This window comes from Tachypleus tridentatus, chromosome 12 (assembly GCF_004210375.1).
Source record: "Tachypleus tridentatus isolate NWPU-2018 chromosome 12, ASM421037v1, whole genome shotgun sequence".
Taxonomy (NCBI): domain Eukaryota; kingdom Metazoa; phylum Arthropoda; class Merostomata; order Xiphosura; family Limulidae; genus Tachypleus; species Tachypleus tridentatus.
This window is the reverse complement of record NC_134836.1, coordinates 108,358,359-108,374,174: the sequence shown is the minus strand read 5'-3', so window position 1 is coordinate 108,374,174 and position 15,816 is coordinate 108,358,359. Positions and strand designations below refer to the sequence as shown.

General features: G+C 36.4%; 1 protein-coding gene across 3 annotated transcripts in view; it reads left to right on the top strand.

Annotated features, from left to right (window-relative positions):
- The window catches only part of LOC143234298 (cell adhesion molecule Dscam1-like), a 109,757-nt gene that overhangs the window by 26,469 nt on the left and 67,472 nt on the right, over window positions 1-15,816 (top strand). For 2 of the 3 annotated variants that reach the window (XM_076471546.1, XM_076471545.1), the window contains exons 2-3: window positions 6,993-7,373; window positions 12,102-12,263. In XM_076471546.1, coding sequence (XP_076327661.1) covers window positions 6,993-7,373; window positions 12,102-12,263 — 543 coding nt within the window. The remainder of the gene's footprint in view (window positions 1-6,992; window positions 7,374-12,101; window positions 12,264-15,816) is intronic. The other variant, XM_076471547.1, reaches the window with a different exon arrangement.

The following is a 15,816-nucleotide window of genomic DNA, read 5'->3' as shown; positions in this document are numbered from 1 at the left end:
TCATATGTCATGCTGTGTTGTAACCGACAGAGTGCATAATTCTTCTTGCGATACAAGGCATGCGCACGCTTTACTGACACCACAGCAGTACAAACTGAAACGTTAAGCGTCTATTGGGTAATGTCATTTTAGTGTATACTGACTGACCGACAGACAACACATTACCTTATAGTGGTGCGAGTGATGCAACCTCTTGTTATCTTTCGGGGAAAATATATAAACTGCAGTATATTTTTGGTTGATCTGAATTTGCAATAAGCATTTCTGATTTGTTAACTTTAATGTTTTATCAAAGAATACAGTCAGTTGCGGTCTGTCACTAAATACAATTACGGTAATTAATATTATTTAGTTTTCTTACTCAGACTTTATTGTGATCGTTGCTTTTAAACTCAACTTATACTCCACAGTACGCTTTAAATTTTCCACTGCATATGTTATTTGTTCTTAAGACAAAAAGATGAACTCGCAAATATAAGTTTTTCACATAACCATTAGAAACCATGCATTATTTATAGGAATAAAAGACCACCACATCGTAAGTAGCGTCTTTAGTTCTAAAATATTAAAATAATTAATGAAATGGACTTTGTGTGTTATTGATCAGGTGAACGTAACGAAAAATCATTAAGTTGTAGTTTTTAGCCTCCCTAGGGGTAAAGTGGTACGTCTGTGGATTTACAAGACCAGAAACCGAGCTCAGGTGGGTAGGGTAAAAAATAGCCTATTGTATAGCTTTGTGCTTAACTTCAAACAAACAAACAAACAAACAAACAATATCTTTATATTTCTGAATTTGTGGTCAAGCTACTAATGATATCTAACCTCGTCTGTAATTTTGAACAATTGATTTGTAATAAGGCACCACCCTACCACTCGCCACCCATGCTAAGGCATTGGCTGTCACACTTATAACGCGCCTATAATTTAACACGCAGGAGTTAAGTTATAAAATTATATCGTTTATTATAAACAAAACCGCGTTTGATGTCAAATGCTGCTGTTCGTGTTTTAAAGAGCATGCACGTGTACATGTTCGGCGCTCTGTAATAACAGCATGTTCACTACTTCCTGCTGAAATATTTACCTGTTACAGTAAGGAACATTGCACAAGTTAAGAGAGTATGTGTGTGTGTGTATGTGCAAGAAAAACTTTATCCATTAAATATATCTAAATACTGACTGTTCAAAAAGTTTACTTTTACTATTTGACTTTGATTTGAATATGGCGCAGAGCTACACTAGGGTTATCTGCGCTAACCGTCACTAATTTAGTAATGATAGACTAAAGAAAAGGTGGCTAATCAACACCACTCGTTGTCAGCTCGTGGGTTACTATTTTGTCAAAGAATAGCGGAATTGATCGCGACTTATAACGCTCCACCACCGCTGAAAGGACGAGTTTGTTTGGTGAGAAGGATTCGATCCCGAGACTCACAGATTGTGAGTCGATCGTCTCAACCAGCAGGCCGTACAAACAAGGAGCTATCATGGTACGAGATAATGGTGGATCGTATCTCACACTTGACAACAGAATTACCAGGCCCCTATCGGCTATTTTATATACGTTTCTAAACTACTTATGTACCAAACTGCTTGTAGAACCGCGGATTCGTTGGTTAAAGGAACCTTTGTAACGCAAAAGCTACATTATAATTTCTAAATAAATATGCCAATAAGGTTGCAATGAATTCCGATAATTCGTGTTGATGGAGTCGTCTAAAGATTTTAGGTAAGAAATGAATGATTTCACTCAATTTTACTTTGATGTGTTTATAACAGCAAGAAAAAACATCAAAATTACTCAATACGTCACAATATGCCCATCCTCAGCGCTAGTGAACGTTAGAAAAACAATCGACAACTCGAGGGTTAACGCCAACTACCGCTTGTTGAAGAAAGTGCCAACCTGTACATATAAGTTGAATTTGAGGAAAAGGAAACACAGCTCAAAAATGGCGAAGGCAGATCTGTTTATCTTCTTATGTATGAATAATGTAGGTATCCAGGAGAGGCGTGACTGTAGCGTGTTTCATGTAAATAACCGTCTTTTTCATCTATATTGCTACTAAAGAATTGATTTCCGTAAAGTTTCAGGTAACTTATTCACACTTCACTATTCCTTTCATCAAACGTTTCACGTCTCGTTAGACTAATGTTATCACGCATAACTCTTGTTTGTTTTTTTAAATTAACCTTAAAGAAACTCCAGATGTAATGTTTACGAAAAATATATTACATATGCATATGTATTCTTGTAATCAAGTTAATAAGTTGATATACAGGTAATAAAAAAGGAAAAGATAGAGAGAAATAATGGGTTTGTCTCTTAGTTTTTAATCAAAATTTCATCCGATATCCAGTATCTGTAAAGTATATTAGTGGTAAATTTGTGTTTTAATAAAGCGTATCTTAATTTCAGTTCGATGCACTAATAATGGCAAAATGACATTTTTTTCTTGAAAGTTTATTCTTGAAACAGCTTTACTAAACTAAAGTGCATAATTTGGGCTTTGGGCATTAAAACCTTCAGAGGTTTCTTTTACGTAATGTAGCGTGACATCCAGAGTTTTGCTGGCTCGCTGAACCGTACGACAAAACCATTACCGGTAACTGTAAAAAAAAGTTAGTTATCGAAATAAAGGAATTGCCCAGACGGTGGCGATAAATGGAAGACAAGAGAGGAAGTCTGTAGCAAACATAACCGGAAGTCCGAACCATCACCGGAAATGGCTGTTCATCTATAACGAATACACGTTTTCAAAATTCTAAATCCAACACATGGAATCTGTAACTTGCAGGAAGAAAGATGCTTGTTATTAATAGATGTCTGTTTGCTCTAGATATTATGATTGATGAAGATAACACCAGTAACTAAATAAACAAAATCGAAGAACATCCGTAGCAATTAACTATGAGAGAGAAAAAGTTTCTCATGAAAAACTTATTTGTTCGATAGTTTTGAATGTAAACTAAGAAAAGAAACTACTTCTTGTCATGTTTTCATTTTTTGTGAAAAATACACATTTGATTTCTGGTCGAAAGATTTGAAACTTTTTGTTTCACTTTTTAGGAAAAGAAACAGTGAATATTATTATATTTCTTCCAGTTATATAAAAAAAAAATCCTCCTGTCTTAACAACCAACGTGACATTATTTTCAACCCATCTTTATATAGTTTGATCGCTATAAACAGAATCAAATAAACGGCTTAATAATATATTACATATACATTTACAGGAGTGTGTTTTGATTGTAACACTATGTAACACTTAAATATCGGTCAATTTTGTACCATCAGTACCACTTTTTTGACTTTCTATCACGAATATCGAATTTCTTACGTGCCCATTATTGATGACTATGTTAGAAATCAAGTCGAATATAGAAAGTAGCCCAAAGAGTTGCCTGCAGGAACGTCTGATACCTTAGTCTTCTTGGCATCTTACATTAAGGACACATGTATTTAATATGAAGTCATTTGGCTACAAGAAGATAAAAAAACCTGTTTGACATGTTTGTAAGTATTGTTTTCTGTTACACTTTGCCTGTTTTGTTTCTATTTCTGAAAGGCACAACAGATTAAATCGATCTATAGATCACAGGGTCCTAGGTTTGAGACGCGAGGTTGCTCAATACGTTTTATACTTTCAGCTAAACATGTATTCTGTTCAAAGAGACGAGAAAACTCCATGTGGTTGGCTCTCTTTCCTATAACCAGTTAACCAAAGTTAAAGATGTTTGCACACAAATCCTAAGGATCTTTGACATAACCGTTTAACCCACATGCACATAAGGTGCTTGTCAGGTGGAAAATTCCAATCGTACTTCTATTGTGATGGTGTGGTATAGCAGTATTTTAAGGTTAGAATCATTTTGATATCAAAAAACTATTCTGAGGAATAAACCGGTTGTAGCAAATGCAAAGAAATTTGGCAGAGAAAGTTCGATAAATCATCCACAAGACAAAGTGTGAATGGACAAGTAAACAAACAAACCGTTAAGAATTCGCAGTCATTTGATTTTACCATATTAATGTCGGTGGGGAGGACCCAACATAGCTAAAGGGGCGGCCCATGCTCCTTTTCATAGCATTAAGTTTCAAATGTATTTACCATGAGAAATGTTTGTTATCTGGTCCCATCCTCTCTCAGTCAATTTCTTCCCTTTCAAACAATGGAAAATTCAGATAGCATACATAATACATAATACATAATACTAAATTTAACCGATTTTTTACTATATTCGTTAGCCAATTAGTGAAAAGGTTTGATTTGGTTTGTTTTGAATTTCCCACGAAGCTACACAAGGGCTATCTGCGCTAGCCGACCCTAATTTAGCAGTGTAAAACTAGAGGAAGGCAACTAGTCATCACCACCCACCGCCAACTCTTGGGCTACTCTTTTACCAACGAATAGTGGGATTCACCCTCACATTATAATATTCCACGGCTGAAAGAACGAGCATGTTTGGCAAGACGGGAAGTTTCATTAGTTCTTCTTCATCAAATCTGTATTAACTTGTGTGTTATAAAAATTAATCAGCGCATTTCTGTTAAGTTCAAACTCTTAATTTGTTTACAATTGGCTTATCGTTGTATGTGTTATTGAACGTAAGAATTTGTTTTTTTACAACGCTCTTTATTACATATCCATGTCATCTTCAAACTCTAAAGGTTTGAAAAAGGATTGTGATATTTTTAATCAAAGAAGGTTTGTATTTGTATTTTGTTCTTCAAAACTCCTTTCGAGATAAATTGAAATTGTTAATCAATACACGCCTTAGAAATGCAGTTTCATAAATCGTGTTTTCACTCTAAGTTTATGGTGATTTCTTTACAACGTCAAAAAATCGAGTTATGATAAATATCCGTGGTGTGCACAGCACAGATAACCCATTTTGTAGCTTTGGACGTAACAACTAACAAACGAGGGACTAGTTTTTGAAACACTGGACAACTTTAACATGTTTATATGTTGTGTTCAGTAGTTATGCATTCTCAGAGAGAGTTTAGTGTAGCATTATGTCGTAAGAAGTCAAGATTATCGTGTTTGCACAAGTGTAGTGCAGCGTGTTGTTTTAGTTTTACTGCAATACAGTAAAAATGTCGTACACGGTGGCCCAGTTGGCAAGCGACCGTATATTCAATATATACAATGTATTAAAGAACTTTGCAGTGCCTTTAACAAATAGCATTACACGTTTTGATAATCAATTCGATATCTTTCATTTTTCTTATGCTTTGTTATTTTAATAACGAAATAACGCAACTGGTTTTCAGGGGCAAACTTGTCTTTATTGTTATGTTTTAATCGTTTCAAAAGAAAAGGAAAAAAAACAAACTCATGTTTTCTTTATAAACAACCATCACTGGTACAGGAAATATAATGTCGAAAACGAGTCAAACTATTGCACATGTGCAGGCCTTTGTTTCCTCTGTTAACTTCATCTGTAAGCTATTCTATTGGCAAAGTGAGGTCAGCGAAAAACATATATTACCTAAATAAATCAATATTAATTGTGTCAGTTAGAAAAATACTTTACTGGTCTTATGTTCAGAAGTCCAGCATGGACAGGTGGATAGGGCGCTCATCTCGTAAGTTGAGGGCGGAGGGTTCAAATCTTCGTCACATAAAACATGCACGTCCTTACAACCGTGGGTACGTTATATGTGACGGTCAATCCCACTATTCGTTGGTAAAAGAGTAGCCCGAAAGTTTGGCGGTAGATGGTGATGACTCGCTGCCTTTTCTCTAGTCTTACACTGCTAAATTAGGGACGGCTAGCGCAGATAGTCTTTGTACAGTTTTGCGCAAAATTAAAAAAAAAACAAACTTCTGTCTAGGAAAATAATTAATTGTATAGTGTCAAAGTTCACAATGCGAGCTAAACGACTGTCGATAGCCAGTGTTTTTACGTCTGTCAGTCCGTCTCGGATAACGACGGAAAAAAAAGTAATTTTTTATTTGCTAAATGCATAATACAACAGTGAGTAAGCGTGTGTAAGAAACGTAAAGAGCTACTTTGTAAATTGGAAAGAGTACTTGAATAAGTTTCTGGTGTCTTTTTCTTAAATTTTCAAAATGTTGGGTATTGATTGACTAGGTATTTATTGCCTACTCCAGCGCCCTCTCCGTTGTCATGGGTCCCTGAGAAATATCTTTGGTTTCTCACTGCCCTATTGGTGGGCGTGGTTTGGGCTAGTAGTTCAGTTACATATTTTTCTTTATAACTAGTAGGATCAAAGCTACTGAATCTCCATTAGTGTGGTAGTACTTCTCAAGTGTACCGTTTTTCTTTAAGGTAATCGGGTAGGCTCTGCACAATACAGAAAATTGGACAGGAAGTGCCTTGAGGGCGTGTGTGTAAATCTGAATTCTCTAACCTTTGACTGAGCTTAGCAATGATTTAGAGTGAACGCACTATACGAAAGTGTGAAATATCTTTACCACGAAAAAAACACCCAATGAAAATGAAATGTTTCGTGTACTTACGGAGGATAGTGTCTTTATTTGTGATTACAAAGACATTTGTAAGGAAGAAAACGAATTCTTCCCAGATTGAGAATTATACAAGACAAACGTGGCCCGGCATGGCCAGGTAGTTAGGGCGATCGAATGGTAATTTCAGGGTTTATGCTTTTTGAAGTCAATCCTGGTTACAACAAATGAACAGACATTGATCTCTTGCAAACAAGTTTTCTTCGCAGATGAGATACGTGTCTGTGAACAAGTGAATGGTAACCTTCACTGTCTTACGTTATCTCTTGGTTAAATATGTTCCATACGGTGTGACTAGGCTTTGTTTCAACTCTTTAAAATTATGAAACAGAGAAGAATTTTTAAAACCATTTTCTTAATTGCAAAATTCATCTATAGAATGGTTCAGGTTTAATTTAACAGGGGGCGCGACCGTATACACAATAACCCTCACTTAGTGTTTCTACATGCTAACTTTCATTATTTGTTTCTTTTTTTTTTTCTCCCTGCCAGACTGTGAAAGTTGCCGAAAAAATAATGTTCATGGTAACCATGACAACAAAGATTCTTCTTATAATTGTGGGCGTGAAGTTGATCAACAGCCCGTTGCTGCCAACAAACATGGTGGACTCAGACATCTTTTAAACGCATCGGAAATATATAAGAAGGACCAGAAACGCACTTGTTCGTCATTTTCATGGAATACAGTCGACGTTTCGGGATTTCTGAGTCTACTTTGCGTACATCAGACGAAGAAAGATTCAGTTCATCAATTGTCTCTTCGGTTTCGACGCCAGGTTCGTGATGAGTCAAAGACTGTTGTGAGTGGTCAAACTGCTGTCTTGACATGTTCGCCTAACGGTCAGAAAGTGGAAAACGTCGTCTGGAGTAAAGGTGAAGTCCAAATTCAGAATTTTGTAAATAGATTTTTTTTTTTACTCTGCCATATTGAAATCGGACGAACGGTTAAACAACAACAACAAACCTAATGAGTGAAGCAGAGATATTAAGCTTTTGTTATGTATGTTTTTAAAAATTAAAGCTATTGAAATCTTCTTTCTATATGTTTCACGTAAATATTTTGTTTGTTTGTTTTGGAATTTCGCACAAAGCTACTCGAGGGCTATCTGTGCTAGCCGTCCCTAATTTAGCAGTGTAGGACTAGAGGGAAGGCAGCTAGTCATCACCACCCACCGCCAACTTTTGGGCTACTCTTTTACCAACGAGTAGTGGGATTGACCGTCACATTATAACGCCCTCACGGCTGGAAGGGCGAGCATATTTGGAATTACGGGGATTCGAACCCACGACACTCGGATTACGAATCGAGTGCCTTAACCACCGGGCCATGCCGGGCCCATTTGCTGTGTTCACAGCTGGGAATCGAACCCAGTACTTTAACGTTTGTAAGTTCGTAGATTTATCGCTGTTCCACCGAGGGACAGTTTTTTTCAGAAGCTGTCATTTAATTAGAGAAACAGTAAATTTAATTTTCAGTGATGTCGAGAAAACCCACTTGTAGAGAAATATATTTGTGAAAACGGCTCGTTTGGGTTGAGAAAATTTTTTACGTTGAGTGGTTTTTCTTTCTTTTCCCCATGGCTGGGAGGGCGAGCATGTTTGGCGCGACTCGGGCGCGAACCCGCGACCCTCGGATTAAGAGTCGCACGCCTTACGCGCTAGGCCATGCCAGGCCAAGATAAAAGCACCAATGATCACCTTTTTGTCAGCCCATTCCTCAGGTTTGTATTTAAGACGATATTACGCATTTTTATCTAAGTACCTTGCAGAATCAATGGAAATAACTCATTCTGTTTCTTTCTTATGTTTACATGATATTATGTGGGTTATCAAGCAAGGCTAGGTGGGATTGAATGGTAGTGTGCCAGGACTTTAAATCTTAAGAATTCTATGCTTATGTCACATTACCACAACAACATGCTTCCCACTGTAACGTTGATGGTTGAATTCAGGTAACAGTAGTCGAAGGGTTGGTTAAGGGTGTTGTGATCATCCATCTTCCCTATAGCTTATTATTCCAAAAGTAACAAAGGTTGTTTAAAGATAACCCTTTTGCGAGTAGCTTTGAACAAATATTCTTAAAGAAGCGAATAAACCAACAAATAACCAAATAGTGGGAGTGACCGTCACGTTATAACACCCCCAAGGTTAAAAGGGCAGCATGTTTGGCGCGATGGGGATGCGAACCCGCGACCCTCAGATTACATGTCACCTTGTAATCTTAGCCTAGCCTTAGCCCACCTAGCCTTAGCACGCTTGGCCATACCGGGCTAAACCGAATAGTTCGGGTTTGGTTTATTTTTACTTTCGCTCAAAGCTACACGAAGAGTTTCTGCTCTAGCCTCCTTAACTTACCAATGATATACTAGAGGGAACTTTGATAGGCAATACAATCCCCCCTCGAGCTCTTAGTATACCAAAGGAAAATTGGATTAACCGTAACTTTTAACGCCTACACAAGTCAAAAGACAAGTATCTTCAAGCTCTCGATTCTCAGATTGCGAGTCGGGCGCACTAACTATCAAGGCAGACCAAAATATTATGAGTTTGAGTATTTAAACAGAAACCCATTGTAAAAAAGTACCAAAATAAATTTATAAAGTTTGTTAATTTTATAACGTTTAATGGCTAAAGAAAATTTTTTTATTTTTTAAAGTCTAAAAAGTCACTTTGTAACTGGAAACATGAATTTGTTATTTGGTTTTCATTGCAATAGTTTTAAATCATAGTGAGAAAACACAAATTTTTAAGGCAATAAGCGTTTTATTTGGAAATCAATTCTGTTATACGATGCATTTAAAACACAAAGTTAAATTTTATCTCAAAACGAGAAATGCTGGAAACGTTAGCACATGGAACCATATTTTTCTGAAGCTATTAACAACAGAAACGTAGCCAAAAGTATGCCCGGGGGGGTCCGACCCCTGAAGATTGCAGGTGTATTAATCACGTGATTTTTCATTTTTTTGTATATAAGAAACTTGTTTTGCATAATTTAATGGAAAAAATAAAAATAATTCAATAAACACCGCATGGCCAGGTGGTTAAGGCGTGCGACTCGTAATCCGAGGGTCACGAGTTCGAATCCCCGTCACACCAAACATGCCCACCCTTTCAGCCGTGAGGGTGTTATAATTTGACGGTCAATCTTACTGTTCGTTTCTAAAAGAGTAGCCCAAGAGTTGGCGGTGGGTTGTGACGACTAGCTGCCTTCCCTCTTGTCTTACACTGCTAAATTAGGGACGGCTAGCCCTTGTGCTAAATTCCAAACAAACCAAACTATAAAAACCATGGCATTAGGCTTGTTTAATGACTATTTTGTTTAAAATTTTAGATAAATTTCAGCTTTTTAACCAATTGCACCCCTTAAATTTTCTCTTTACTCTTCAATCTAAGAGTAAAACTGTAACGTTTTCGGGCTTCAAATTTAAAAGACAGCGGGCGTTGTAACGCTTTTCATCGCTTCAACGATTGGAAGACACTGCCTGTTTTTTTATGTATGTGTGTGTTTTTGGGTTTTTTATTTTAGCAAAGCCACATCAAGCTATCTATTGTGTTCACCGAGGGGAAGAGAACCCCTTGATTTATGATGTAATAAACTTATGGTAAAAATAATATACATTTTCCCTTTTCTCAAACCGTTTTATACTAAAACTGTACGTCTCATGCGCTGTTTAAATTTATATTTATTTTATTTATAAACATATAAGTTGAATTTATTATTAAAACAGAGTTATTTAAATCATGAAACTTTGATTTCTATGCTAATAGACAAAATATAGATCTAGTTTCTTAGGTGCTTCTACCTGAAGAACTGAACTCCGTAATCGTCGGTATATAAAAGAACAAACTCTATCATAACGTAATAAATTATTCATCCAATATAACTTCGGTGGTTAAAAAATAATAGTTTCGAAGCGTTAAGCTTGAGAGTAAAAAGAAAAACCAAGAACTCGCACATGTAAAAGTATTAGTATACGTATTCATACTACGAATGGAATGAATGTATTCACGGCTCGTTTCTTACAAAGTTATATCAATTGATAAGGCAAAAAATATTTCGCATCGTGTTTTCATTAAAAAAATATGGTTCTCTGTTTGAGGCTGTGGTTGTGCTATGAAAGTAATTGTCAAATCTGTTTGCTTATGAATTTCGTGCAGAGTTGTACAAGGGCTATCTGCGCAAGCTGTCCTTGATTTGACAACTGGTTACCAGTACTCACCGCCAACTCTTGGGCTACTCTTTTATCAACGAATAGTAGGGTTGGCCGTAACATTTTAACACCCACCATGGATGAAAGGGCGAGTATGTTTGGGGGACGGAGATTCGAACCCGCGACTTTCAGATTGCGAGTCAAGTGCCTTAACCACCTGGACATTTCGGGACAGGTCAAATGTATTTTTCATTTAGACAAGATTTGCTAGAACTTGACGATAGGTGTCGTTGAGAAATCCGTTAGTTGGAAATCAGGAACGGCGAAACACCTTTAACCTTTTTGCGTGAAAATTCTGAAATAAATATGAAAATGAATTTAACGCGACAAATGATTGTCATGTAACAGAGAAATGAAGTTACTCTACATAATTTTATAATTATCTATTAAAGCATAGAACGGTGAATATTTTACGGATCAGTGAAACAAACAGTTTCTGATAAACGAATCAGTTTCTATTCTTTGAACTTTGAATTTATGGTTACCTCATATCTTTACCTATAAATTCTATTTCTTATCAGTACAATATATAGATACTAACATGTTATATCTTTAATTCTGCTTTATCGATTGGCGAAGGCGTGGTGTGGCGTGGCTTTGTTGTTAAGGCAATCGACTCCCAATCGCACCACGTTAGTGAACATGCTTGCAATTTGAACCGTGGGAGCGTTGTAAAGCTACAGCCAGTTCAAGTATTTTCTGGTAAAAAAATAGTCCGAAAACTAGCAGTCGGTGGCGTTGATCCTCCAATCTATCACTTCAAAAGTGATAACGAAGATAGCCCTCGATATACCTTTCGCGAAATTCACCAAAAACACAAAGCTGTTGGCAAGAACGCTCGAGTTTCGAAGAACAATTTAATTATACCGAAATCTACACTCATTAATTTCGTGTCAGGTCCGGCTTGGCCAGGTGGTTAAGGCACTCGACTCGCAATCCGAGGATCGCGGGTTCGAATCCCTGTCGCACTAGACATGTTCGCCCTTTCAGCCGCAGAGGCGTTATAATTTGCGGTCAATCCCCCTATTCGTTGGTAAAAGAGTAGCCCAAGAGTTGGTGTTGGGTGGTGATGACTAGCTGCCTTTCCTCTAACCTTACACTGCTAAATTAGGGACGGCTAGTACAGATAGCCCTCGAGTAGCTTTGTGCGAAATTCAAAAACAAGCAAACAAACAAACACCATTCATATAAGTCATCTGTTAAAACAATTTTTATAGTGTGATAGCCCTCGTGTAGCTTTCGTGTCATTGCTGTTTTTCAGAAAGCATAATTATTTGAAATATTAAGTAATATAATAAATAACGAAGAAAAATGATATAACCACAATCCGCATTATTAATTATTATTATTTGTTCGAATGAATGTTTTAATAATTATATGATTTCAGATGGCCTCACGTTACCTGTCAATCCCAGGCAAAGCATCCTGGGAAACGGAAGTTTGTCCATTCGGGAAGCAACAAAACCTTTTGACGAAGGTCCATACAACTGCCGTTATCGTGACGACAGGTTTAGAATCAGAAATAATGTCGTCACTCTTCGAGTTTCGGGTAAATTATATTTTCTTTTTTAATCCGTTATTTACTTATTTATTTCCGAGGGATAATATCAACGTAATATTTGCCAGAAAACATTGTATTAATTGTATTTTGGAGTCTTTAAATACAACCGACTTTATTTTGATTTTTGATGTCATTAGTGTTTCATATGCCACTCATATCGTACAGACTAAAACAATATAAACAGTGATGTTAGTGAGTATATTCTCCAGTGTTATTACTAGTTATTTATGGAAACAACAAAATAATTACACGTCAATGTTTAAACGACCGGAAGCTTGGTAAGTATTAGCAACTACTATGCCTGATCGATTCATAAAGTCTCATTATTAGAAGTTGTAGTTTTAATATTTTCTACTGTTTAGACAGCTTTCGAAATTTAAGGAAATAAACAGTCACTTTAGAAGTATTTTACTGAAAAAAAAAGCGTTTCGGGGATTCTTTTGTCCCTTATCGCCCAGCACATCTGATGAATTCTGGTATCTAACGAAGAACCTTTTGTTTGTGACTTATGAGAGACGAAAGATAGATCTCAAATGCTGTTTTCATTATGTTATGCAAGGCTCTGAAATAAAATTCGTTCACACTTCACTTTAGCTCGGCATTGCCAAGTGGTTAAGGCGCTCGACTCGTAATCTGAGGGTCGCGAGTTCGAATCCCCGTCACACCAAAGATGCTCGCTCTTTCAGTCGTGGGGGCCTTTTAATGTGATGGTCAATCCTACTATTCGTTTGTAAAAGAGTGGCTAAGAGCTGGCAGTGGGCGATGATGACTGACTGCCTTCCCTCTCGTCTTACACTGCTAAATTAGGGACAGCTAACGCAGATAGTCCTCGTGTAACTTTGCGCGAAATCCAAAACAAGCAAACACAGTTCACTTATTTCTTATCAGAAATGTTAGGCCTGATTACATTACAGTTTGCTATATATGTTTAAACCACAGGGGAATTTATAACATTGCTTAAACGTGCTTGACCATGTTTGATCCTAAACAAACTATGTGAACAAATATATCATGGTAACTGCAGAATCTTTACAAAGAAACAAACTATTTAAAACAAACCCAGGGACGTAGTGTTGTTTCAATTAAAATATAAATTTTGAACTTGTTCGCAGGCAAAACACTTAATCTGTATAACATCTTATCTGTATATAATCTTTTATATATGGATATCATTAGCTTTACATTCTAGTGTTTTGTTTGGGAAATTTGAAACTGTCATTTCATCTTGGATGGTTTAGAATAGGGGTTTGCAACTTAAGAGAGCCTGAGGACCACAGCTATGTTCGCGAGTCTAGTGGAGGGCGGAATTATATTTTTGTCGAGTTAGGGCTTGTTGGTGTATTACGTAATACAAAATAAAGAGTAAATAGATCCATGGTTAATTTATGTCCTTTCAACATGGTAAAATAGGTTACAACTGGGGAAGGAGTTCATCTGAATGTGACTTACTTTACGTTACATGATATTTGGACGGGTATATTTGTGAAAAAGAGATGTATTTCATTGTGAAAATAAAAGGAAAATGCAAATTCAACATGTTCAAGTACGTAATAAATAAATAAATGGAAAATGCTGCATTTAAAAGAAAATAGAATAGCAAACATATTTATGATATTTAACGCAGTAAAGACATAAAATTTTCAATGTGAACTTTGAGGTCGCTCAGCAGCACTGACCAAAGCGGGTATGTCGACATGGAATTCTTTTGTTGCTAGTTTCAGGAGGTGAAGCAGAGAAAAATCCGTGAAGCGACATCTTTTGTGGTTCTTAATGAATTTCATCAAGGAGAACACGCTTTCACATATATATGTGCAACCAAACATTGATGCCATTTTCTATCCAAAAGCACGCATATTTGGAAATCGATTTTTTGAAAGTAGTTTAAAGAAATCTGGTTCTTCTTCTTGTCTGGTTTACAGAAATAGATCAGCTTTCAAATCACATAATTCAAGTTGAACATCAGCTTGTTAATTTTCTATGTCAACACAAAGAGGATTATTGAACAGCTCTATCCTGAATTTTAACATTTCAACTTTTTCGAATCTTGCGTTAAACTCATCTATGATATCTTCAATATTTACACAAAATTCTGAAAAATCAAGTGGTTGTTTGTCATCTTTGAACTGTTCTGTTAATTGCTGACAACTTGGAAAATGGGCCAAGTCGTTGTTTCCTAAACAAACTTTGAAAATTCTTAACTTATTTCGAAATCCATTTATGTTTCCTATTAAATCTGATACCATCTGGTTCTGCTCCTGGAGCTTCAAGTTGAGATCGTTAAGGTGAGTGGTGATGTCTGTAAGAAAAGCCAGTTATTTCAGAAAATCCTTACTTTTGAGCTCTTCTTCCAATTCTGTTGTATCCGATGAAACAAACTGATCGAGGAATACAGGGATTTCTTTTCTTGTTCCAAAAAATCGTTCAAGATATTTTCCGCCACTGAGCCACTTTATCTGGTTGTAAAGAGCCCAAACTGCTTCAGCTGCCGATGTAAAAGAGCTTTGCTTCGTCCTCTTATCATGTCAATAACTTTAACAACAAGTTTAACAACTCCGTTTTGTTTCACTGATTTCCCACACAAAACTCCTTGATGAATAACACAATGAAATGTTGGACAAGTTACTTCATTTTCCCTAAGAAAACCAATAAAGCCTAATTTGTTTCCAATCATCGCAGGTGCGCCATCTGTCACTATTGCTGAACACTTATCAACTGAATTTTTCACTACCTCGAATATATGCTTTCCTTTTGTGGTCTCACGAAGAGCACATACATTCAATAATTCCTCTTTCGTTGAAAAATCTTCATGAATAATACGTACAACTATTAACAGCTGACTTACATCTGCTTAATCACTACTTTCGTCAAGACAAAGCGAGAAATAAGTACTTTTTTCAACCAATCCAACAAGTGAGTTTTCTAATTGTTCTTCCATGTCAGTGACCCTTCTTTGTATGGTTTGGTTGGAAAGCTGCAATGATTCAAATGTCTCAGCAATTTTGGCGTCCCCAAACACCTTTGCTATTTTAACAGCACATTTCTTTACTAAACTGCCATCAATAAAAGGTTTCTTTGCTCTTGCAAGTTTAAGAAAAACGATATACGAAACATTCAAAACAGACGTCTGGCTTTCTGACAACTTACTAAACATACTCGTTTGTTGTTTTAATTTCTTGCTGAAATCCATCTGAACGTTTCCAGTTTCTCCTTCGTATTTTTACACCTTTTTTTATACATCGTTGAATAATGTCTTTTCACATTAAATTATTTGGGCACTGATATAATTTACATACAAACTAAACACTACAACTTGCTGTATTGTTTGTGATTAAATAATCAAGTTCCTAACGTTCCTGGTACACTCTATTTTCGCTGTCAATCATACGTTTCATAAAAACTTTGCTGATGTTTGTATTTACCACGGAACTGAACAGTGATAATTTACAACACGTAAACCTCCACAACAGCAAGCGCACAGACTGGCAACAGGGCGAGTTCGTTTTGTCTAGCAGAAGGGAAATGATGGTATAATACACCGAGG